Here is a 26,598-nt window from a genome sequence, read left to right as displayed (position 1 = left end):
AGATCCGACCACAATGAGAGCAGAATCAAGGTAATGAAAACTCTTATTAATACCAGGTATAAATGCAAGGCTCCGTGGATTGGATGGCACGTTAATACCAGGTGTAAATAAGCAGTGAGGCTCAATGTCATGGAGAGAGGGAGACATGACATGCAACAGAAGCCCCCCAGGGGGATTTAAACCTGGGGATATTGCAGTATGCGTCTTAGTCCACTACACCACCAGGACATACGTGGTGGAGATCAGTTCCAGCCTCCCCCCGTTTATCCCTAACTCCCTCTCTCTCTCTCTCTCTCTCTCTCTCTCTCTCTCTCTGTCCTAACTAGACTTTGTCTTGTGCTGACGATTAGTGATTCAGCGTGTGTCTCTCACTCAAGCGTTCGCTCCAAACAGTGGTGATGGCCTTTTGTTCGCCTCAGCCAGAGACTTTGGCATAGAGGAGGCAGACAGCCAGTATGAATATGCATAACCTTCACGCACTAATGTCCACAGACAATCGCTGAAGAGAGGAGGGGAGAGCGGCGACGGTGAGGCCGTGTTATTAGACGGTTTTGTCTAATCATGTTCTACTGCAGTTCGGTTTGCAGGGTGTGCGACGCCTCGCGCAACCCCCGAGAGGAGACAGGAAATTTAATGATTTGATCTTTGATATAGAATTTGTGTCACATCTTCCTCTTCTAACATCATGTTCAGATTTGTGTTTTTTTTTTTTGTTTTTTTTGTTTTTTTTTTTTGTTTTTTTGTTTTTTTGTTTTTTAAATCTGAACAGTACAACTGACTGTCCTCATCCTACATTCAAAGTGACAATATAATATTTGCAGGTGTGTACATAAATAATCATTTGCTGTCACTTCAAGGACCGGTTGCCATAGTAACAAGGCACGCACATCATTGACTGAGGAAATGTTTTCTGGGCGCTGCGGCGGCTCTGGTAACATGGACGTAAGCTCCTGTTTATTCTCACTGTGTTTTTTTGTATTCATGCTGCAGAACACATCCGTCACACATGAAATCAACAGAAGTGGCTGTCACCACATTCCTCCACGCTTGTCCTCTGCTCCTCTAGTCACAACATGCAATGTCAAGCACATGCCAAGCGGCGGGGGGTGGGGGTGGGGGTGATTCAGTTGCATAGTAAGAGAAGAATTTCAATTTATCAATAAACGTGATTTAGGTCTTAATCTGATTTTCTGATTGGAGCTGCCTGTTTGAACATGAGTCCTCACTCCTCTCAGACTCAAGTTCCCTCTCTCCAGCCACTGTAAGGTTATTCTCAGTATTCTCTCAGTTGTATGCGACTTCTTTCTGAATCACACTGACCAATCCGCCTCTTCTTTGTCCTCACCATCTTTCTACTCACCTCTCCTCCAGCCTCCTCTCTCTTTGTCCTTCTCCTCTTCTGTCCTTCATATCCGTTTCTTTCTCTTCCACCGCCACCCTCTCTAACTCTTTCCACCCTCATTCTAAATTCTACCTGAGTCCTCACATGTCTATTCATCCCTCTCCTCTCCCTCTGCCCTTGTCAAACCCTTTTCAAACCCTTCCTCTCTTCCCTGCCCCCTCTATGGTCCATCTCCTCCGTCCAAGCCCTCAGGATATTTGCCCCCTGGGCAGCTACCCCCCCCCACCCACCCCTGCTGCAGTCCCCACAGCGGCTGTCCCAACTCACCCAGCAAGATGACTATACACAGCAGGATGGCGATCAAAGCCCCCGTGCTGAGACCCGCAGAGGAGAGGAACGCCTCGCCTTGGCACATCCGGATCCTGCCGTGGCGCTGGCACGGGCACACCCGCAGGGTCAAGGTGCTGGTACCGCTCAGCGATGGCTCCCCGCCGTCCCACACCACAATAGGCAGCTCGTACAGCTCCTGGGTCAGGTGGTTGAAACGCCGCCGCCTTGCAATGATGCTGGCCGTGCTGTCTATAATGAAAGAAAAAAAAAAATAGTTGGGGGAAATTAGACCCCTCGGCTAAAAAGACAAATTGATGGTTTTCTCTCAATTGCATTGCTCGTTCAGTAAAGCCTACAATTACGTATTTATACAGACACACATTTAGATTAAGGGTATGAATTGTCAGATAAACAGGGGAAAAAAATCAATTGCCTGCCATTGTGAATCGTTTCTTTTTTGTTTTGCCTTGAAAGTATCTTAAGCTGGTAGATTTCTCACTGTGTTGGCTGCTTCCCCGTGTGCCAAGGCTAATTAATTTCAAAGGTGTTCGTTTACTATTTTAATGTGCTGCAAAAGAGCAGTTCACCTTGGCCTCTGCTGAAACACCTCTGTTAATGGAACATGCCATTAGATAAACAAGAAAGAAAAAAAAAAAGAGGCTGACTTTACTGAGAAGAAAAGGCAAATAAGAGAGAGCTCTAAAGGAAAGTGTTAGTGCAGGATTCAGCGAAGAAGAGGACGCAAATCAACACGCAGCTCTAACACGTGTATGTGCTTGTAAAAAAAAGTTGAGAATAAGATTATTGTGATGTCAGCACTCGCTCCCAGGTGAGCTTTAACCTGTAACCTGAGACTGATGAGCTCCAACTGGCCTGCACTCCTAGGTGTGTACAACCACGTCAGTCCATATCCATATTCTTGATAAGACAGCCTACACTCTACAACATGAATATACTAGTCACAATAGAAAGATTATGTGTCTTAGAAGCCATATATTACTTCACATTGGAGAACACGTTGTCAGAGAAAGGAGATTTGTTTGAGCCAAAGGCCACTGCAAAAACAACAGTAAGATTCATTGAAGCGCTTCCAAATTGTCTGCACCATCGGTATCATGTGCCCCCGAGCTTATCAATTCCTTTTATCGATGCCGGCGTGTTTTTCAGTGCTGGGCAAGTTGCATAGGGCTCCGCAAATTACACAAGGGCCCCAACCACCCCCTCATGTCAAAGCAGGTGTCAGTGTTTAAAACTCTGATGAGAGGATGAAGCGGAAATATCCGTCTGGTCATGAAAAGAGGAAAAATAAATAAATAAAAAACACGATCAGAGTGAAATGCAGCAACAGCAGTAAAGAAGGTACTGAATTAAGTTTGATGCCAGCAAATAAGAGTAAGGTTAAGCTGACATGCGTCTCTTTCTCTCGTCTGTCTGTCTGTCTATCTCTAACACAGCTGGGCAGTGTGTCTCTTGGTCTCTACAGGTTTTACAGGGCATTGTTCTTTTACTTTGTCCGTGACAAAAGTGACACACAAAAGTGAAATACAATTTTATTTATTACGTTTGATAAACACCAAAGGTGTTCATAAACTGCAGCTCGGAAAAGATAACTGCGTCGTGTGTGTGGTACACACGTTCATACTGCATGTCCTTGCAACACATGAAACATGTGCTTTCCTGCAGCAACCTCTGTGGAGACCCTGTCCAGACAAAATATGGGCTTGATGTTACTCTTCATGACTATCAATGAGGATCTCGTCTCTCAGTCAAGGTTTAGTCACAACTCTGGACTAATGCAAGATGGACTGACATTGACTGAATTGATGAAATATTGAATTTAAAATGTTGATTAGCTGGACTGGGCAATAATGATGCACATCTCTCAGTAAATATCCATCATGTATTCAGCAGAGCCACAATATGTTATATTGGAAAATGTATGAAAGAAAATCTGCATGGGGGGGGGCGACGAGTTGGACTAATTACCAGGCGGCAGATCCAAAGCTCAGTGTTATACTTCGTTCATTTTAAACATTTTATACCTTCTATAATTTCTATCTTCATTTGTATCGTGATTCTGTAGAAAATGCTCTATCCAATAAATATTATGTGTTTACACCTCAATCAGTTCTGTATGAGTGTAGTTATTCTCAACCCAACAGATGGAGCAAGCTGTTTTAAAGGAGGGAGGATTGTAGTGGGAGCACATGAGGTGTTTGGTCACAGAAAATTGATCAGGAATCGTTAAGGAATCGGACCAATAGGCAGACTCAATAATGGCGGTGGTATCGATAAAATCCTTCCCAGTTGCACACTAATTCCTATCAAAACAAAGTTACTGTGTTACACTGACTGTCATCATAAACTACAGTGTGTAACATATTCTAAGCTCAGGTGAAGAGAATGTAAGCTGATATTTATTGTTAACACTTCCTTTACTGATATTTATTGATACTGGACATTAGCAAAAGCAAAAAATGGGAATTGTATATTTTGATATTTTATGTTGTTGCTGTTGTTGTCTCTTCATAGAGTATACATCACAATCAATGCATTTTCAATATAATATTTTACTCAACTTTCATAGTTGCAGTGTATTGTGGTTTTATGATAATGAAAAATAAGAGTTTTAATTACACTGTACACGTAAAAGCCCAACTAGGGACATAAGTTGAAAAATTAGCACGACAACATCAGTTTCATGCTTTGGATTGGAGCTATGTTAAATTGCGTTGTTGCTATAAATAAACTACAACTAAAAATAATGTTGAATGACCATGTTTTTATAATCTGATTAGAGGAACTACTTTACACGGTAGCCTTAAGCGAAGTGGTCAGCACGCTGAAGCCTATAAGTAGAAAAGTGGTTTAATATGGCTGGAATTGTGCATGTTAACTTGATATTCACATGTTTGCTTTGGGAGAAATACCCCTTCATAACCAGCTTTACGGCATCATTTGTTGTGGTTAAAAGAGTAGCATGCAGTAGCTGCTGAGGCTAGCTTGTTAGCCAAACTTACACGGGGATGCTAAGTGTTAACTGTATCCTTCCATCTGCAGTGCAGCTGAAGCTCATTTCAGATGCATTTCATTTTTTAAACACTTCCTTTTGAAGGGCATGTCTGCTAAGAAGCTTAAACAACACGCAGGCTAGCACATGACCACTTCACACGATGCGCTGGTCTGAAGGTTTACCAGTAAGAAACTAACACGCCATGCTTCCTGGTGACCAGCAGGCTCTGTGGGGTGAGTGTGTTGGGAGGTTTGTCTCGGCAGGAGATCATCAGTTTATCTGTTATCTGTTCAAATAGCAATAGTTTTATGGAAAATTTAAAGCAAAAATATCTCTTGTAATAGTTGTATTTTAAGATAAGGAATCACATGTTTGAACCACACCACCTGCTACAGCACATGATCACTCATCCCTGTTCATTCAAACTATATGGCCGGGTGATTCAGGTACCCGGATGACTAATTTGGGTCTCACTTGACTGACTAAGTAGAACCTTGCAGATGAAACATGTACATGATATTTTAAGTTCCCAAAAATGCTGATTCATGTACGGGGCAACCTTTTCCTTTTTCCGCCCAGCGAAAAAAACCCCACCTCCGCCGTGCTGTACTATCATGCTGCTGCTCTGAGACCTTGCCTCCCACTCCAATCTCTGCTCCATCTATGAATAATTATAATGATCGACAGTTGGAATGACAACACGTACTTCAAGCTTTATTAAGTCAGACTCGCAGTATCACCGTATCAGCAAGCAGATGGGTGGGGGGTTTCAGAGAGTGGAGAGTGTGAGATGCAAATAACAAGGAAGAGAGATGGGGAGTTGGAAGATGAGAGGAAAAGAGGGGGGAGGGGGAGCGGGTGTAAATGGAGGATGTGTGTGTGTGTGTGTGTGTGTGTGAGCCAAAGGGAGAGCAGAGAGGACGAAGACTGAGGGGACTGAGAAAGAGAGAGAGAGAGAGAGTGAGACAAACAAGCCTGTGTGTATGTCGTGTTCACCGTCACAGCCTTTACACTTTGAAGCACAGAATAACTATGCGGCACGGGGTCCTTGTACAGACCACAACGAGGAAGTGCACATCAATTATGCCATGCTAATTTCGCATTAAACCGTCTCTCGTCGCAGGTGGGTGGAGGAGAGCTCGTGCGCTTGTTGATTAACACCGCAGTGAGATGGGCCATCTGCAGCCACACGGCATCCACATGAGAGGAGAGACAGCACGCGTTAGCGCAGTCACAGTTTAACTGTGTTGTGACAGCTCGCACTATGCGATGCTACCTGCAGTGCGAGGCAGGTGACCACCGGGAAATGAGGGAAAATATGCTTTTAAGAGCATTTCATGCTTCAGAGAAAATGATCTTGCACATTTTGATCTGTGTCATTTTGCAAATCACTTGCAAGCAATTTTCTTTTTTTTTTTTTTTTCCTGGTATCTGGTTTTCTATCACATAAGATGCACACAGGCATTAATATACATGTGTGTGTGTGTGTGTGTGTGTGTGTGTGTGTGTGTGTGAGAGAGGTTTCTACACAACCCTGTGGAATGTCTCTAGCACTGGGTTTGTTAAGACAGAGTACGAACCAGTAACTGGCAAATGGCCTCATTTTTTCACTCTTCCAAAAGCATTAGCACGATAGGCAAGGCATTGCTTACATAATTCTCACATCACTTATGCATTCCTGTCTCTCCATCTCAAGATATAAAGTGAAGTAAGGTTTCACAGCATCATAAAAATAAAACTTTATTGGCAGAAGTGTATGACTTTAGGACTCAGTTATGATCTATAAGGTCACTTTCAACTCTCTCTTGTGATTTCAAGATTAAATGTTTATGAATATGTCTGAGGCAAAAACCTGAGCAAAAAACAGTTGGTGTTATTTTGCAACTAAGAGGTGCACAACTTTATTCAAATTTGAGATATTTTAAGTGTTTACCATATAGTGAATCTTTGTCATAGAGCTGACTCTCTGTAGAACATATGAAGTGTGATTGGGAAAAAAAAAAAAAAAAAACAGCACACCAAAAATAAATCAACAATAGACACGACGCGACGCAAACACATCTCTACAGACTTCACACTTGCCTACACATGCACTTAGCTGGATTCCTTGTGAACTTTGGTGGGTGTGTGTAGGTGCCACTGATGGGATTCAGCACGAACTTTCTCTCCAGTTGCAACTTGGAGCACAACACACCGTGCTACAGTACGGTGGGACACAATACACACCGGGTCACGTTATGAACTTATTTGCACTTAATGTTAGAGATGGCTCATGGTTATATTTTCTTACCGTGTAAAGAAAAGGTTTATATTGTGTAAGTGTTGCAGGTATTTAGAGCCACACCTCTGTTATTTTTACTTCCAGAAGTATCAGTAGCAGTATGAAAGTTTATAGAATTTAATTCTTATCTTATTGTTCTCTAATTTATCTACAGGGCTCTATAGGGTCAGGGTCACCATCATCAGTGAGTAGAGAGTACACTATTTCAATGCTGGAAAAGCAGCGACACAAACTACGTGCACTTGCTACATGTAAATAAGTTAACTGAGTACGGTAGCATATGACAAGCACTCTCAACCCTATATCCTTTAATAAACACGATCAAGTGATATTGTCGCACATCACTTTTTGCTCCAAGAAACTATTTGAAAAAAAAAAAAAACACACACACTGGGAAACCATAAGGCTCCCAGAGAGTGGACAATACGGCATTGTTTACAATCTCACTGGCTAACCGTTCGCACTTCTTGTGCTGACTGCTATAGCCCAAGCTAAGCAGAGTAGCATCTTCTAGCCAACAGTTCACAACCAACATACTGCCAAAGCTTTGTGGGTGAAATCTGCACTCATGAAAAGACTGTTTGGTCCACACGTGCCAAGATGTAGAGTGTAATTACTCTCTATTAGACTAATTACGCTGTAATTATTTGGTTGAAAGGGGCTTATTGACCCAAAACAAGTCACATATCGCACGAAGCAGAGCAGGACAAATACATACACTGTTATACATCTAGGTATTACTAGGTGTTGATTAATTGCTCAGAGTTGTTCAAATTCTAATATCATTTTTTTGTAGAAATAATAAGCGTTTCATGCAGAGTAACAATCAGCCCATCAAGAGACAAACGTAACAATCTCCTTTAAAAGAAGACCCTGAATTCAATAAGGATTAGTGTGACTCAGTAAGGCTTAGCTTAACAAAACATGGCCAGCAGTGACAACAGATAGGAGTCAATGATCAGGCTGCGTGTGGAAAACAATACGCTTTGCCCGCTGCATTGGTTTCAGCATATTCACAGTATGGTATGTTTGCTTCATAAGGTTGTGTTTTGCGTATTTGATTTAATTATGAGTTGGCCTGTATGCTTTTGCAGTAACAATCAATGGGGACTGGAGAGTACTATTATTATGTTCCTCTGTTATGCAGAAACAAATTGGTTCACAGCTCCGATGTGGCACCACTGGTTGCTGAGGTCTTACTGCAAACATGCAAGGATTCTGCAAAACAATGTTTGCTTTTTCTATTATAAAAAAAAAAAACAATAAACAATGTTATTTCTTTTTCTTCAAGGTCCCATATTGTATAAAGAAGATATTTTCATGTCTTTTTTGAATATAAAGCAGGTCTAGGTTCTATATTAATACTGTGAAAATATCAAAACCTCAGACCACAGAGAAATGCACACAACCTGTATTCAGAAACTGAGCCTTAAAACCAGCCATGTAACGTTGTGATGTCACGACAAAGCAGTCACCATCCCATCCTCAGTCATGTCCCAAGCCCTGCCCATCTGGACCCACCGTCCAACCTTGCAGGATTTTGTTTCTCTAAGTGTTTACCTGAAATCTACTATACATTTATTTTTGATCACTCAGAAAACAGTCAGCCAATCAGAAAAGAGGATCAGAGCCTCCTCTCTTCTGATTGGCTCACTGACCTGTCGTTGCTAGAGCTCCAGAGAGAATCCTGAGAGAGTTGATGTAAAACTACATTGAGATGGTTTTTGGTTCTTAAAACCACAAATATATCTTCTCGTGGATCAACACTTGACATAAAACACTGTAAAAGTGTAAAATACGGGAGCTTTAAATAACAAATATGAAGTAATAAGGGAAACATCTGAACTTTACTTGAGTAAAAGCTAATCAAACACTCCAATGTCAGATTGTGACAATTTTCAGCTGTTTTGACAAAACCAGCACGAGACATGCTGCTCTGCACTCTTCGCACAAATCATGCTGTTTCAGCAGATAATGGGTGTTTGGGAATGTAGCAGTATAACACCCATTGCAAGGGAAGTGTGAATGACATAAAAGCTAATTAAACGTCCCACATATCAATGACTTGACGGCGCTTCTTTCAACACAGCTGATTAACTGTAATATTGTAAGGTCTTCTGTATGCACACTGGAAGACGATGCCTTCAGAAATCAATTGATCTATTTAAGTATGTGGGTTATTTAGAGATCATAGCTTCCATTTAATTGCCTTTTTAGAAGCAAATGTCATCACAATGTGACAGATAACGAGATCAAAGAGGCATTCAATTTTCACTCATTGTAAAGTAGGCATAGTCAAGTTGAATACTTTTAAAGGGCTTTTAACAGAACAGGTTTGTCACAAAGTGCTTACCCAGAGCAGCTGAGCAGAAGCATTCCCCTTGTTTTTCTGTTTTAATGGTGCCTAATACACTGTAGGAGTTTGACCTGCATTTACTGTAGAGCATCAGGCACTTTAACTACATCAACACATCGGCATGACGACAACGTGATTAAGGATGCACGGCAAAAGATTCCATAAGCAAGGAAGAGAGCTTGTTCTGAATTTACGGCTGAATCTGTGTTTTCTTCTTAGACACTCGACCACTGTGCTGATGGGGTATTGTTAAGCAGAGCTGGAGCTGTTACAGTACAGGTCTCCGTAGAAATTGAACCAATTGTAACAAGATAATAGCCTTCAACAAATCTGATGTAGTTGCAAGCAGACAGAAAAGCTTCCCGAAAAAGCCATAATGCTCGAGTTAACGAGTTGTTTTAAAAGTCCTGATTGTGAAATTACCTGGAATGAATGAAAAGGAGGAATCATTTGCAGAAATCATTTGTTATTTAACTAAAGATGTGGCCATTAAAAATATCAGTCTCTCCACTTTAATCCCTCTTTCTTTCTTTTGCACAAAAACTGAGCCACAAATAAAACCAAGTTTCATGAGGATCCGCTGTGAGCAAACTCTAACTGAGGAGGAAAGGAGGTCAGGAGAGAGTTAGTCGTGTGAGTGACTGAGAGGGATTTTCGTCAGTTGCACAACAACAGAGGGAGGTATTAGGCCCTGGCAGAGAGCAGCCACCAACTGTTGGTTTGCTACAACAGCGAGGAGCGAAGCTGCTTCGAGTGTGAAGAGCTTACTTTAATTATCAGACACAGGAGTCAACAGTATGGTGCATTGTGCCTCTCTCTCTCTCTCACCCCGATATTGTGAACACAGCAAATAACTTCTAATACACAGTGGCAGCAGCACGCCGTACGACTCCCGACACCTCTTTTTGAGAGCGAGCGCAAATGCGGGCTCCGAGTGACTGGAGATGACTGAGGCGGTATGAACTCGGGGTGCAGCGGCTTATCATTAAGAGGGGGTTTTGTGCAGATGCGCTGCGAAGAATTTAGAGGGAAATACTTTAAGTGACCCGAGGAACGAGGAATTATAATATAAACGAGTAAGCAGATAAATTACACAGCAGAACAAGTGGAGAAAAAGAGGAAATTTTGATGCTCAACACTGTAATATAATGATTTGTCATTTGAGCTTTTGACCTATTCTTCATTGATGAGCTGAGTATAATAGGACGTATGTGTGTGTGTGTGTGTGTCTGATAGCAGGTGGCTTAAAAGGTAGTTCTTAAAATGAGAACCACTTTCCTTATCTAAAACCTAGCTTAAGTGTGCCCTTGACTAAGGCATTTAACTGCTCCAGTGGAGCTACTCCGCGGTCAACAGAACAAGTTAGAGGCTCTGCTGGGCAGCTGCCTTTCTGTCATCTGGTCAACTAAGCGTCCAGGTTGTTGCTCTAAATCAGAACATGCTCTTTAACAGCTTTCCTAGAGAGACAGACTAGCTGCATGAGGAACCACAAGGTCCCATTATGTTAGAGTTTCTGTGCTATCCTCACAGGATATGTTTTTAGGGTGTAAGAAAATAGTTTTCCTTCTACTTATCCCACACTACGGCTTGCATAAAACTCCCTTTGTTCTTTTCATGACCAGCGATTAAAATATGAATACTTTTTTTCCTTTCCATGTCATGACACGTAATCGGCCAATCCCACGTGGGATTATATCACGGATATAGTTTGAGAAAAACAATAGCATGTAGGACGGTAGGCAGCGGGCGCTAACACCCAAAATGAAACACCATTACTTAAACAGCACAAACCAAAAGAAAAAAATCTATCAATCCTTCAAGAAAGAAGGGTTTCCTTCCTGAATGCTTTCGGGATATACTGCTGCTAAATCTTTGACAGAAACACTTTGCATAAGCGAGAAATATTGTCAGATTGCTGGTATTTTGAGTTTAATTTGCACTAAAAGCAGACCTGTCCCCACAGGTAAACCTACCTGCCAGTCACTTGCCTGTAAGGCCTGGCTTCAGGAGGATGCCCCTGGTCTCCCTGATACAAGCACAGCTTTCCAAACACATTGATCCGAGGAGCAGCCCTTACTCTTGTTCCTCATGTGAGACCAATTTGCCCTGGAAGGCCCCACCAGGAGCTATTACCCCCAAACAAAAACGCTGCAAGGATCACGGTGTCTGTAATTTCTTTGGTTGAAATATTCACCCTAGCAAAGGCTACTCTGCCTTTACTGGTATCTGTACCCACATTCTAATTTTACTGTTCACAACTGTGCAATACGCCTCAGATCATCTGCCAGACATCTTACTGAAGAGAAAGCACAGCGAGGAGCAACAGTAATAAAGGATGACTGCATCACTGTGGCCAGCTTGATGTTGGGTAACAAGTGATTTTTCAGTGTTAGCTTTTATTAGCTTTCCTTCAAGTCCGCGCTGTGAACGCAGCATATGGCAAATCAGCAAGAGATATTGTGAATGCAGCAGTCTAGCGGTGTACCTCGGTGTATTTCTCGGTAGTACCCCTGAGTAACGAAGTGACAAAGATAAGAAATATTTAACAAGTGTTTTTCACAACATATACATCATATTCACACCCGTAAAGAGATGCCAAAATACCAGTCCTCAATTAGACTGGATAAAACGGGAGTCACTGTGGCGCCAAGATCTGAATCTTTCATCGCGGCGTTCTCAATTTTTTGATTAGGGCTCCCGCGACAGGATCAAATCAAAGAGAAATGCGTGGAAAAGTAAAGTAAGTATTCTGCCATCGCACACAATACACACATCACACTTCCATTTCACCTCCAACAGCTGACTTCAGAGCTGGTCTACTGGGTTAATATGTGTAAAACTGAAGCAAAATGCTGCTCAATAAATTATTTATACCAAATTTGCACTCTAAAAAAATTATAATTCATTGTCCTTCAGGAGATACGTGGAGCAGTGAGGCAGTTCATCCTTTCCTTGTTTGATTCATCTCCCCTCCCCTTAGGAGGTGGAGGTGCGGGACGTCTCTGACTGCCACTTAAATGAATGCTGTAAAACTTCCCTCTGAACCTCAATGTAGTTGAAGGAGGCCAGGGGAAGGCTTGTGGTGGGAAGCAACCAGACCAAGGGCCAAACAGACTTATCTCTTATTATCACATCGATTTTTTATCTCTTGTGCTCCCCCCTTCCTCTCTATTTTCCTTCCTTCCTCTCTCTCTCTCTCTCTCTGGCCCAGGGATTCATCTGGAGTGCTGTGAACTCCCCTCCTCTCCTCAGTGGGCAACTGTGAGATCTCCTGGCTGAGAGCTTTTAAAAGCCCTGTGATTGCGGACCAACTCGGCGCTAGGTATCCACCTGAGACTGAGATGGTTGCCACGGTAACACCCGCCGTCTTCCGCCCTGTTACGACAACGAATAACGCACGCAGGAAGAGGGTTTGGGGAGGGGAGGGGGGCAAAGAGGGTGATTTGTCTGACAACATTAGCGCAAACATGCCAAACCTTCGTGTTTCATGATCCTTGTGGCATTTGACTCTTAAGGTGTCTGTCGCACCCAGTTGGCTGAGTGCATATTTTTTTTATTGCGCCTGCAAGGTGTGAGGAAATCGGTACGGCTTATTGGATCTTGGAATTGTGAGCAATGAGGACGGAGCCCTGCCCCGGAGGCAGAGTGCAAAACTCATAAGAAATGCAAACAAACATATTGATCACTTTAATTACCTTCATTGTCCTTCAGGGTGAAGTTGGGATTAACTGGTAGCTGGCTCGGCAAAGCAAAGGAAAACCGCTGTCCATTGGCAAAGTCATCCTTATCCACTGCTGTGACAGTCTGGATCACCTATTGTTCAGAAGACAGAGGGTAAATTACTTTCCAGAGGCAACACTTGCAACATTTAATTAGCTGCTGCACTATTTAGAATCACTTTTCACTCTAACTGCATGCAGGACAAAAGGCTTGATTTAGTGTCTGATTCGTGTCTCATGATTTGTTTGATCATAATCGGACAGAGTCGCGGGTTCCTCTGACCGACAGCCACGTTTTCTCCTCTACCTGTGTACGCCGCCGGAACGGGAGTTGCTGGTAGCGACACTCGGATTTCAGAGCGTTTGGCTTGCACCATGAAGTGTAGAGGGTGGTGGGGTGGTGGGGTGGGCTCAAATCTTACAATGACAGGGGCGTCCTCAGGGCAACCTCACTGCCACTTATGTCAGCTTGTTACCCTTAATTGGTAAAAGGCACAGTAAGAGCAGGGACAGAGTCGGCGTTGAGAGAAAAACAATCTGATAGCCGCTGTCACCACGGGGACTTCTTATCTACCGTGTGAGATCTGAGGTGTTGCTGTGCTCCTCGTGTACCTGCAAGAGCCTTTGTCTTTGACTGTTCAGTGTTAACGGTGGGCTTTGTTTGTGCTCGAGTTCACTTGGTTGACAGGCTGGCACTGGTTGAAGCCTCTGTGCTCTTTTTTTTTTTCCTTCTGGATTTAATGGCTCCAAAATTCAGCTGTAATAATGTTAGTTTCCATCAATGTTCATGCTGCTGCATGAAAATACCTACCTGAGGGGAAAACATCACTTCTTCGTTGGTTTAATGAGTGGGTGCAAAGTTGTTCTCCATAATATAACATTTGGTTTACAACATAATGAGTCTGATGTGTCTCTGAACTTGTCTAAGCAACGTTTTGCGCTTGAGTTTCTCTGTGATCTTGTCCACACACTGTAGAGGTCTGGCTATTGGTGGTGTTAAAATACTACATCGTAGCTGACAGCGTGAAGGAACTGACACTCTTCAAATCACTGTGCAGTTCAGTGTTGTGGCTCCTGAGCTGACAAGATGCCTCCTCTTGCTGTTATCACATCCACACTCTTCACATCCAAAACATCAGCTCATTTCATTATTTACTGGCAGACACGTTTCAGCACCGATATCAGTCACACATCTTGATATTTATGGTCATTTTACTGGCGTACTGTTGCCGTGGTTACAGTTTAATATACTTTGAGCATATATTCATAATTGTACTTTAACTCTTAATTGGAACTAGGTGTCCTGTTACAATTTTAATGTACACCTGGTAACTGATTATGTAATTTCCCATCTGTGTGGTGTAAGAATTGGGATGCAAACAGATCCTAAAACATTAATGAGCAGCTACTATCTCGTTCAACACTTTACAACTCGTCCCACTTAATCCCCTAAGCTAAGAATCCTAAGGCTACTACGGAACCATAACTCAAATCTAATGTAAACTTTAATTCAAACTTTTTCTCCCACTAGCTCGAAACTATTAAAAATGTATTTAGTTGGTGTCTTCTCAGTCCCCCCCTCCCCCCCAATCATCCTTCGTTGAACCAGCCTTTCAGCCATTTCCATGCTGCTGATTGCTCTATATCTCAAAAACCTTCTTAATTTGAATGAATCAAAGACTACTGAGAGCAAATTGGAATGAGCTTCGATTTAGAGTTGTCATGGTTTGCTGCTGAGATACTCATTTTCAATGAGGGATGATTAAGCAGCTCTCTCCAGTGCCTCTACGGTCTCTCACTGCTCGGCTCTCAGTGAGAAACCCGAACCGCTGAGGAAAACAATAGTTCGGTGGAGAAATGCTCGTATTCAAGGAAACGGCTGAGGTTAACACACACCTCTCAACACCTCCCTTCTGCGGTGTGTGTTTTGGAGGGTGTAGAAAGATTTGAATGTGTGTGTGTGTGTGAGAGAGAGAAAGAGAAAAACAGAAGCAGAGGCAGATTTTTCTAGGTGAATCCTAGACGCTCACCTGTCCCGGCCTTGAGCTCTCACACACAATGACCTCCCCGTCCGTGGCTATTTCTGGCGGATTGTCGTTCACGTCCAGGACCTGGACGGTAACAGGAACGTGACTGAGAAGGCTGGGGTTGTCTGTAGCAGAGGGAGAGAGAGACAGAGAGAGAGAGAAAGAGAGAGAGAGAGAGATAGAGAGAGAACATGTGACAAAGAAGATGAAAGTCAAATGTAAGCCTTAATAATAAAGTAGAGCATCAACACTGTAATTTCAAACTGGGACACACTGTGCTCTTCTTGGTGGGCTTTTCTTTTTATGGCTTTAGTCTTAGGCTGTGCCACTACAAAGGCACTGAGGGATGCAATGTTGCAGAATGCAATTTTTCTGTATTAAAGCACATCTGATCATCTTTGTGCAGCATTGTGTCTGTCCCACTCGGTGTGCGGTAGTGATGCATTTACCCACTGTCCTGCATGAGCAACTCATGAAGCGTGTAAAACATTTGCCTTTTTTTGGTCTGTCTTTTCTGCTAAAACAAAACCAGAAAAAAACACGATTTAACACTTATGCTTTTCTCTATGGAATTAAGATTTCATATTGATTGCCTTTTGCTTTTAGTACTTATGAGGCCTGTCTGAGGGCTGATGTACAGATGATTTTTTTCCCCCTGGTTTCTCAAGTATTTTTGAAGAGCCCTTATGCAGGGCAGTTACCCATCACCCTGTGGGGTACCTCAGACCCCAACAGAAGTAGACTAGCTTTACTGGGTAGCTTCCAGGTGAATGTGCTGCAGAACAAAGCTGAAAAATAGCATGCTCACTCAGCAAGACCTTCCCTGAACAGCAAAAAGTCATGCAGGTGCAGCACTCTTTCTATTAAATTAATGTTCCACGCTTTTTATTTACTTCATCTTGTGCACAGAATAAAAATTTCGATGCATGGTATTTTTTTTCAGCACCTAAAGACGGGTTTGACATTGCAGCGACCGTGTTATAAGACAGTGCTCTACGCTCTTAGATGTAAAGTACAAAAGGTGAGCCAAAAGCTAAAACTAAAATTCAATAACATATTCATTCTCTAATCACTCACTAGGGTTTGTCTCGCAGCTCCTGGTGGCCATTAGACAGCGGAGGAAAGTCTCTGCAGGATGCTGCTTTGCAGTGTACTATGGCGAGTGCTTTGTGTCTGCGACACAGTGTGTCCTTGCTCATTCAAAGTGGTAAAAACGTATCATTCTGCCTTTTGATAGTGACTCTGCATGTAACTGTATCCTTGAATACTAAGGAGAGGTGAGGAGATAAAGAAGCATTAGCATGCAGCACCTCTGTCGGCTGGCAAGAGATTTGCCTAATTGTGATTACAAATTACCCAAGTTACCTGATAGCAATTCTTGAAGTTAGCGGGGCCTGCATTGATTTAATTAATTTTCAATGTAGGAAAGGACATTGAAACAATTGGGACTAATTTGATTTTGTAGTTAATTATAAGGAAAATACACTCTAACCTATTTGAATACATTCTAATCAATATGCAAATTGACTCCTTTATCCCTGTTTTCTCCTGACTTTAATTGTTAATTTCTCTGTTAATTCACCTGATGTAGGACTGTGTTTAAACACAGCTTGTAACTGTGATATCACTGTTAATTGTGCTATGAAAGCATCTTGTTGCTTTGAAAACTGGACACGTATCGAAATATATATGACCAATGAGTGTCGAAAATTGACTGTGTTAATTATTAAAAATCATAAAGACAAAATACAAGTTTTAATTTGTTGAAAGCTTTGTTGTCCTATATGAAGGGGGATTTTTTTTCACAGCATAGCTTGAATAAATTAGTAATTTTACTCCGCTGTGGCCCTAGAGGTCAAGCCAGTCGTCCACTAATCTGAAGGTCGCCGGTTTGATTCCCAGCTCCTCCATTCCACATTGTCCAAGTGTCCTTGGAAACGATACTGAACCCCAAATAGCTCCCTGATGTATCAGTGGTGTGTGAGTATGTGTGTGTGATAGAGAAGCGCAATATCTGTAGGAAAAAGTTCTGTATGAATGTGTGTGTGAATGGGTGAATGTGGCTTCCATTATTAAAGTGCAACGGGACAATGACCTGGATATGGAAAGAACTGCAGGTGACCACCATTGGTTGTAGTTTTGGGGCTTTGGTAATGCTGCTGCAGTGGATGTGGGTTATTTACATGTACAGTATTGCAGTGAAGTGACTTTGATCGAGACATCCAAGTGAATATCTGCCTAAAAAAAAAAAAAAATGCGCTGCACATTTTATTCTGTAGGTAAAAGGAGAGGGCGCAGTGCAGATTCATATAGTCGTTCCTTTTTTATGGAACCTTTCTTTTGTTGATATTGATTTGGACTCCAGTTTTACACTCCATGAATTTGAACCTGGGCTGCTCCCTCTCACTATATGATCCCCTCAGGGTGTCTTGTTATCTTGTAGGAAAAGAAAAAAAAAACTTCTGGCTAGAAGTCTGGTTGTTTTTGTTTAGCAATGCTTCTTTCAAGAAACTGCATTACAGCATTTCACGTGTCAAACCTGGGAGAAATATTCCATATTTATATGTCAGTAGGTGATGAGGATGGTACAGTATGTACTGTAAGTGTAGTGTATGTAAAAGCCATTTTATGTCTATATGAATACAGTCTATGAATGTAGGTAATTCTGGGCTAAAGTGCCTCTAAACCTGCTGAAAAGGCTGATGAAAAAATGTCATGTTAGCACAGCGAAAGAACTTGAACAGACTTTCTTCAACTGAAATTCAAAGCAGCATCTGCTTGTACATTTCTTTTTGAGAGTCTCAGGAAGTGTGCCAGGTCAAGAAACCTCAGCAAAACATGGCCGAGCGCCATGGGTTCGAGTCCGACCCGCGGCCCTTTGCTGCATGTCATCCCCTCTCTCTCTCTCTCTCCCTGAATTTCCTGTCTATCTCTCACTGTACTGTCCGTATAAAGGCAAAAATGCTCAAAAACTGCCCCCCAAAAAACCATAACATGGCCGAGCAGACAGACACAGCGGGTGCTTTATAATAACTCACCCACGTGTAAACATTAGGTTTATGGAAAGTCACCTGGGTACCTACCAACCTCCGAGGCCATCACCGTTATGTTGTGCCAAGGTATGTCTTCTCTGTCCAGAGGCTGCGTCGTCCGTACAACTCCAGTGCTCTCGTCAATTCTGAAGTACCTCTCTCCATCTTCTTTGCTGTCCATGAAATACCTATTAGGAAAAGATATTATGCACTCAGTATCCACTCCACGTGTATTTACCCAAAAACAAAGTGATGGATAAATAAAAGATCAGGTACAAGAAGAATTCACTAAGGTCACAGTGGATAATCTGTAGGGTACAGTTACCTAGTGGCGCCTAGTAAGACTCATTTGTACTTTCAGGTTAAAAGATGGGATGGAAAATCAAAGATTAGGTTATATATAGGTTATGTATTAACACTGTTCTGACTTAACTTGGAATGCTGTTGAAACAATGATTATATGTGACTTTACCACCACGTGTAGACCACGTTTAACAAATGGTAAATGCACTTATATAGCGCTTTCTAGTCTTACTGACCACTCAAAGCACCACATTCACTCATTCACTCAAACATTCACACATCACACCCCCACTCGAACACTGAAGGAACAGCCATCAGGGGCAATTTGAGGGTTCAGTGTCTTGCCCAAGGACACTTCAACACGTGGCCTGGGGGAGCTGGGATCGAACCACCGACTTAATTAATGGACGACCCGCTCTACCTCCTGAGCCACAGCCGCCTACATGTCTTACAAATCACAGAAAACCTCTAAACAGACACACACACACACACACTGAATGGGGACAGACTTAAAGGGCCACTCCGCTAATTTAGCATTCTTCCGCCACTAAATTAGAGTGCTCACAACAGAGACAGAAAAGGATGAATAAACTGCAAAAGAGTCTGAGATATCCTGACTTTCAGTCCCTATGGGTCAAATACAAATTTCTGTTAGCAGTTAGCAACTATATAAACATAACCTATGATATCAGCAAAGTTATTGTTTCAGTGTTTTAGAAAACTCATTTTAGAGCCACAGAAGAAGTAATGCAAGTGAGAGTATTACTGCTCATTAAAAAATAAACTGACCTTTATATGAAAATGCTAGAGCCAAGCAGTTCTTAGGTAAATGCCTAAAAACACTATGCGGGCATTTAATGTCTTTTTTTGGCCCAGGCTTTACTTCACTAACTCTACTGAGGCGTTAATAAACACAGATTTATTTACTTTGGTTCGTGTCTATTCGGTGACAAACCAGAAAACAAAAACTTCCATTAATGATCAAAGACTCAGCGAACCAAAACCGTGCAGTGCAATGAATGAAGAACAGCAGCTGTACAAGCCAAAGGGGATGTTATGTTTCTTGCACCACCTCCATGAATAGAATAATTCCAACTGCTTTTAAATGGACTTTAAGTCTTGACAGAACGCTATGAAAATACATATTTCTAAGTCAAGAGAAATTATCCTCAATATCTAATAATGACAAAAGGCAATGTTCTGCTGGCAATGTTTACACTGTTGTAATGGCTTTCTAGCAACGCCGTTATCAAACCAGAAACAAAGCAGTCTGCGGAATGCAAAGCAGAAACGGGCTCGGTTGCTCCTCTCATGAGTTCAAGCACGGAATGAGCATTGACTGTGTATTCCCTAATTTATCTCTTAATGACCTATTTACACCTTTAATCCAGCATTCATTCTCCTGAGCAATATGGCCTCTCGACAATTTTCAATTGACATGAGAGATGGAAACGGTATGGGCATATTAATGCCAGGATTGCATTTATTTGATATAATGAACTAATTTTTTAAGCGTGAATTGCTTACAAGTGTGTGCAGCAGCCTCAGTAGAAATGTTGTCATGATTTATTAAATGCTCGGGTTCTTAAGAGCGTGAAGGCTTTTGGGCTGTAAAAAGGAGAGTTTAGGTGCTAAGCATTCACTTTGTCTCAAAGAAAAGCATGTGATTTTATGGCTCTGCTGAGCAACACTTCAATACGGTTAATTACTGCTACCGGTGATAAATCATGTGCATTTGTTGTTTGCTGCTTTATTTTCATATTCCGGCAGATAACCAGCGAAAGCATAAGACGTTACACCATGTAATGATTATTTCCCAGAACACCTTGATAAAAGAAAATCTTTTCTTTTCTTCAAACAACAAGACCAACTGCTGATGTGAGTAATAACTCCCTTCCCTGCGTTCGCAGAAACACAAACTAAAACAAAGTAATTGTGGATTTTTCTTTTTTCGGTGCAAAATTATTGGAGTGTAATGAACATCAACAAAATTATTTGATAGCAGCGGTGGTAATGATCACTATACAACACAAAAACAAAACGGTTGGATGGATTAAAAAAAACAACATAGAGGCAACTTTGATGTCCTTAAACTTTTTACACTGGTATGGCAAAATTCAAAAGATGTCCTGAGGGTGATTAGAGATATCGTCTGTAAGGTGGCGGCTTCAGGACACCTCCGACTGGGCTGACCTCTACATCTTTCAGACTCGGCTCAACTTTAATTAGTCGAAGGGCGGAATAATAATGATGTAAACATTCACGAGTCTCATAAAAACGCAAACAACACATCATGCAGTCCCGCACATCAAACAAGAGGACTGGCTGATCTAACGTTCTGTCAGGAGGTGGGTGGATTTGAAAAAAAAAAAAGGCCTGGAGAAGCATTAATGTATAGTCCTTTGTCAGCTTCACTTGTACTTTGCTCATTTCTTCTTTAAGTTGAGTTGCTAATGTTTTGCAGATGCTAAAGTGTTAGCATGCTACATAGACATCTTAAAATATAGTCAAGAACGGTGTTAATCCAGTCAAATTGTTTCCTATTGGACAAATATGATTTTTTTACCCTGCTGGTAGTGCTAGATGTGAAGAATCAATCTTATCAAGCCATGGGTGCAGGATAAAAAGATTGGTACTAGATAGAGCAGAATGGTATGTTAGTATTATATATGATGTATGTGTATGTTTATTCATATTATATATTATTATACCATATACCATGTTTAGTTTAAGTTGATCAGGTATGAAAATACTGAGGTTGAGCTTGTTGTTGTTGTTTTTGTTTTGTTGATGTGGGAAGTGTAAATTGTATATGTGGAGAAATCAAATTAAAATCTTAGTACCGACCTTCAAAGTCATTCAGATTGACATTATCCACTGGGGACCATTTAACTTTTCTGTTAGATGACCAATCTGACTTTAGAAGTAGATTCTTATTTTTACATTTATATTTCTACAAATTGTTCAGATGTCTCAAAACTGGCAATATTTTATGCGTTTTGGTTGTTTACTACTAAAGATAAAAAAAAAACATAATAGTTGGTTAAAGCTGAAGACGGGACTGATTGGAATCTACACAACCAGGCCAAGAAGTTTTCACAACTGTTCCTGGTGATTATGATAATGTGTATGAGCAACCAGGGGAAATGAGCCATCAAGACTTCGCTTGGCTATTTAGATGTCAATTTCACGCCAACATTTGAAATGTCACTTCAATAACATATTTATTTCAACGCAGGCGCGGGCAGACTCGATGATCAAAGCGATGATCAAATACTGATCCCTGCTGCATTCTGCAGTCTGACGCCAACACGGGGAGCGGCGGCGCGGATGTTCAGCCTTTTTTCCGGGTTCAAGTGGATGTCACTGAAGCGCATCCCGCTGACTTCCTCTTCATGTGGTGAACATTGGAAGTGATGCACCGTAGGAATGGACAAAGAGGAGGTATCCCGCAAGGAGAGCGGTGAAACGCTTTCATATGTAGATTGCCTTCTTGTTTACAACAAATCTTTCACAAAGTCTTAAGATTCTGACATAAATCAAAGAATCAGCTTTACCCCGTGTCATCCTGTCATTCCATGCTGTACATTATTCATCAGGAGGCGCAGAGCCCACCTCTCCAAAAACATAGCGGACTGTAGTATGGTCATAAGTCTACTTAATGCTGTATAGAAAGCCCCAGGGCTCTGCCGCCTATGTAATAGCAACAGAAGATTGCTTCTTATTGACATATCAGCAATACCTCATCTCATGAGGAGTCTCATCTTTACAGCTACTCCATCATTTACGCCGGGGCAAGAGAAGGAATTCAAATTAATACGAGCGGCGCGTAGTTGCTTGAGTGTAATGTCATGAAACGAGGTACCTGTGCAGAGCAAAAACCGAAGATTAGTCCACTGCCTAGGGCTAACATCAATCTTTTTTTCAGCAAGTACACAAGCATGTGTTTAGAGTGCATATAAATGTGCTAAGCAGTTGTATTGCCTCGGGTTATTTCACAGGTTCGCAAACAAAATAACAATCTATGTGATGATGCCAAAAAATGAGAAAGATCCATTAAGCATATTACTGATGTTCTGTGGAGATATGAAAACGTTGAGCGCATGTGTAGTATCACGACCGAACAGGAGGCTATTGAATGCATTGCACTCCATCTTTCAGTCTATTTAATTATGCTTTTATTTTGGTATGAAGTTCATAGCCACATGAAATATCCTTGATTGGATTTTGAACTTTGAATTGTCACTGTCCAGTCCCATTTTCTTTTCCTTCTCCTGCCCCGCAACATTACTGAGCCAGTTCTTTTGCGTGGCGCCATCTGTGTTTTCCATATGCTTACAGTCATCACCAAGAGCAAACTCCGAAAGATAACTCCTTCAGCCAGCAACCTCATTGGTATTCCGAGTATCTTATCCGAGTGTGTCACCTCATCCCTGATCCGCAAAGCACTCACAATCACACGTGACCAAGACCACCCACTCCACCGGCACTTTTACCCTCCCCTTCATTCTCGCCGCAGGTACAGAGTTCCCATGAGCAGGAAGGCGCTTGTGTTCCTAATAATAAGTAACCCCAATCCATAGTGTCAATCCATATCTTAATAACCGCCTCTGCTGTAATTAACTGTCCCATAAACCCTCCGTTTAAGTCTGTATATATGTCCTAATTGTCTGTGTCATGCACCTACTGTGGAAATAAAGTCCATCTACTGCAAACGCATCATTGACAGACACTGAGTATGTGCAGACTAATGCTAAACCCAATGCTCAAATGTTGTATCTATTACATGAAGAAGAGATATTACATGCAAATTGGAGTTTTAGTAAGACAAACATTTCTTGGAGGCAGAAATAATCTTATTAGTTGACTTCATGGGCAAAGCCAAAGCACCTCAGTTTTTTTTTTTTTTTTGCAGCAACATGGATCAACTTTCAACCTGAATGCCAAAAAAACAAAGAAAAAAAGAAAAAGAAATTAATAAATAAGCAACCAAATTTGAGTCCAAAACTGGACTCTCGCATGGCGAACATATGCTTTATCAGCTATGCTAATCAAACAGATATGGTAAACAGGCTTTTAAGAATTCTTCTGAAATCAATCTGGCAAAAAGCTGCCATGTTTCAAAAAACAAAAAAGTAAAGTTTTTGGCAACCAATTACTTGACAAAGTGGCAAAGTTACATTGGCTGCCGGTCACAGCTGAAAGCGTGCTGAGTCTTAAAATAAGCTTCATGATATTAGCAGCCTCCTCTCTTACCTCCTCTCTGCACTGATATTTCATAACAAGAAAAAAAAAAAACTGTAGATCTTCAGCTTCTGTCCAATGATGCAAAACCAATAAGACAGTGTGCCTACAGAGCAGCTCTCCGTCTCTGCATTTGTAATCATTTCACTTCTTGCTTGTGTATATATATGCGTCGAGCAGTTAGTGCCTTACCTGACAGGGCTGTTTCTGCTGTCAGGATCTCGAGCAGTTACAGCGCCCACCTCCGTGCCGCTCGGTGCGTTCTCATACACATCCATGATATAATAATCCATAGAAAAGACGGGGGCTTCGTCCACGTCCCCAACCGTTATTTTAAGGGTGGTGGAATCTTTGAAAGAACCCAGATAGGAAAAACGAGGATCCACGTGCGTGTTCACCCCCTCGATGTGGAGGGTGTAGGTTTTCTTTCTCTCGTAGTTCAGAGGCTGTTGGGAAAAAGGCACCATAGGAACATGTGATCAGCACTCTCGCGGTACAAAGGAGTTAAGCTTGATTTGAATTATCCAGGTGAGAATAAGTGAACGCTCACGGTAAGCCCTCAAACACGACTGTGATCACTTTTTCAGAAAAATTAGTAACTTGATTCTTAATTTTTCTCTTCTTAACGGCTCTTGCTGAAATCAAACTAAAATAGTCCAATATTTACTAAACTTAAATCAGATCAAATGAAATAATAAATGACTTGTCTGAGAGCTGTCAGTTTAATGTCATGTGTTGACAAGAAATCTAATTTAGTGCAGAATCTTTTTAGCTGCATATAGACAGTTAAATCGTGTGGTTTTCACTGAAAACATTCATTAAACTCAAATTCAACATTACTACAAAAGACGGCATAAGAGTGTTAGATCTAGATGAATAAATTTCCTGCTGCGTATTATTCTAAATAATTTGGGACTTGCATATCACCTCTTCTATTTTTAATGCATTACCTCCATTAACCATTAAAACCCCCATAAGTGTGTATGCATGAGTTGTCTATAATGCAGATAGAATATTTGATGCAAAACATTATCAAATTGTTCACACATCCCCACCCAGATCATCCAAATTCTGCTCTACAGCACCACTAGAGGTCAAAACTGCACATTCCACCCTTCAGTCTGTATTCCCTCAGTGCTGGGCTGATGCATGAGGCCATTTCCTTGACATTTCTAAGAAAGAACCTCTTTCTGTGTTCATGAGTGTATGCTTACCTTTTTGAGGCTGATGATTCCCTCTCTCGTGTCTCTGTCCGTGGTTATGGAAAACATGTTGGCCCCCTCGGAGTTAATGATGCTGTACTTGATGTCTGCATTGACGCCAAGGTCCTCATCGTTGGCTTTGATCTTCCCCACCGGTTTACCTACTTGTGCTGATTCAGGGACGTACAGCTGGTAATTTTCTGTGGATGAACATTGATGTGTACCAATTTAGAGACAGCAAAAAAAAAAAAAAACTTCCTTAAACACAGGCCGATCTGCCCCACATCACTGTCTGAATGTCATCCTAAAAGGGCTTAGTTAAGCAATTTGATTCTGTCACCCTTTGTTCCTGAGGAAATGTCATTAAAAATACTCTGCAGTGCTTCAATTGACATTAAATGCTAAACTGAGGTTGATAGCGCTGCAGTGAAGCAGATCAAAACTCTGAGGCAGATGATTATTCAGAAAATGTTGATGGTTTTGAAATAGTTTTTCACCGCGGCACAAAATGAAAAACTCAGAGCCGAGGGGGGATTGTGTTTGATGAGGCACTTTCAAAGGCAAAGAATCACAACTTCATCATTACTTAAATTTATCATTAAAATGGAGAAAATTCAGACGGCAAAAAAAGAGGGTTTAGATGAATGCTTTTCTAATTTTGCTAATTACGGAAAATTTGACTGCGATATTAGACCACTGAGTCACACAATAATGAAGTATAATACATCATAGTGAGGAATGCAGAATAGGTCTATGAGGGGAAGCCTCAGTAATCCATGATTTGCTCCCTAAACCTTCTAAGACTGATAAATGGTTAATCAATGCATGCATGGAGAAATTATAATTAAAATAATTTTAATTTTGTCTCTGCAAATACTGCCATGATGATGTTTTCTCTTTTCCTTCGTGCAGCGAAACCAGAGAATACACTCTTAACGGATAATCTGTCATGCGCAACCGTATTAAGAGTTTTGCTCCACATAGCACTTTTCTTACAGTTACTTTTCTTGCTATCTTTCCACTCCCACAATGAAAATCCGGCACAGAAGTCTTCTTACAAATGCTTTTCAGGTAGCGGAGCTGCCTCAGGCGGCTGTAGTGGAGCGAAGCTGCTGGGAACAGCTTATTACATTACCAGCCACAGCTTGGGTCATTTAATGTAATAGAAGCTAATTCAAGTTAGTAGCAGTAAAACATTACCATTGCCATTGGTTATTTTGTTAAATTAACCTTCTGGTTCTTTAACCTACAAAGCAACCAAAAGGCAACAATTTTCTCAGGGTAAAGATTTTTCAAATAGAGGCTACAGCCAAAGAAAATGTAGTGTCCTCCAGTTTCCTGAATGTGAAGCATCTTTTTCCAACACAACCCACTAATGAATAACTGTTCTTAAACTTCATTTGTGATGTATTTTGTTATTTCTTTTGCGACGTCATATTCAGGCAGCGCTCCATACATACTTTGGGGAAACTTGGGCGGGTTGTCGTTGACGTCCGTCAGAGTGATGTTGATGGTGGTGGAGCCAGAGAGGCCTCCGACCTGGCCCGCCATGTCTTTGGCTTGGATAACGACTGTGTAGTGTTCTCTGGCTTCCCGGTCCATGTTAGCTAAGGCCGTCCTGATGATTCCTGCAAACAGAACCATTTACACTTAAATAGGAATTAATGACGTTTTATTATATCAGCATTAAAAAAAAGAGCAAGCAGATAGTGGTTAATAACAACTGATAATAATCTTTTGAGAGTTAAC

General features: G+C 41.5%; 1 protein-coding gene across 3 annotated transcripts in view; it reads right to left on the bottom strand.

The window, feature by feature from the left end:
- Positions 1-26,598, bottom strand: part of LOC130161233 (cadherin-18) — a 190,554-nt gene that overhangs the window by 5,071 nt on the left and 158,885 nt on the right. For all 3 annotated transcript variants that reach the window (XM_056364372.1, XM_056364373.1, XM_056364371.1), the window contains exons 5-11: positions 26,310-26,477; positions 24,862-25,049; positions 23,840-24,093; positions 18,152-18,288; positions 15,072-15,193; positions 13,018-13,135; positions 1,670-1,921 (exon numbers count right to left, since the gene is read on the bottom strand). In XM_056364372.1, the coding sequence (XP_056220347.1) occupies positions 1,670-1,921; positions 13,018-13,135; positions 15,072-15,193; positions 18,152-18,288; positions 23,840-24,093; positions 24,862-25,049; positions 26,310-26,477 (1,239 nt within the window). The remainder of the gene's footprint in view (positions 1-1,669; positions 1,922-13,017; positions 13,136-15,071; positions 15,194-18,151; positions 18,289-23,839; positions 24,094-24,861; positions 25,050-26,309; positions 26,478-26,598) is intronic.

This window comes from Seriola aureovittata, chromosome 20 (assembly GCF_021018895.1).
Source record: "Seriola aureovittata isolate HTS-2021-v1 ecotype China chromosome 20, ASM2101889v1, whole genome shotgun sequence".
Classification (NCBI taxonomy): Eukaryota; Metazoa; Chordata; class Actinopteri; order Carangiformes; family Carangidae; genus Seriola; species Seriola aureovittata.
The sequence above is the reverse complement of the archived record's forward strand: the minus strand, read 5'-3'. Positions and strand labels throughout refer to the sequence as shown.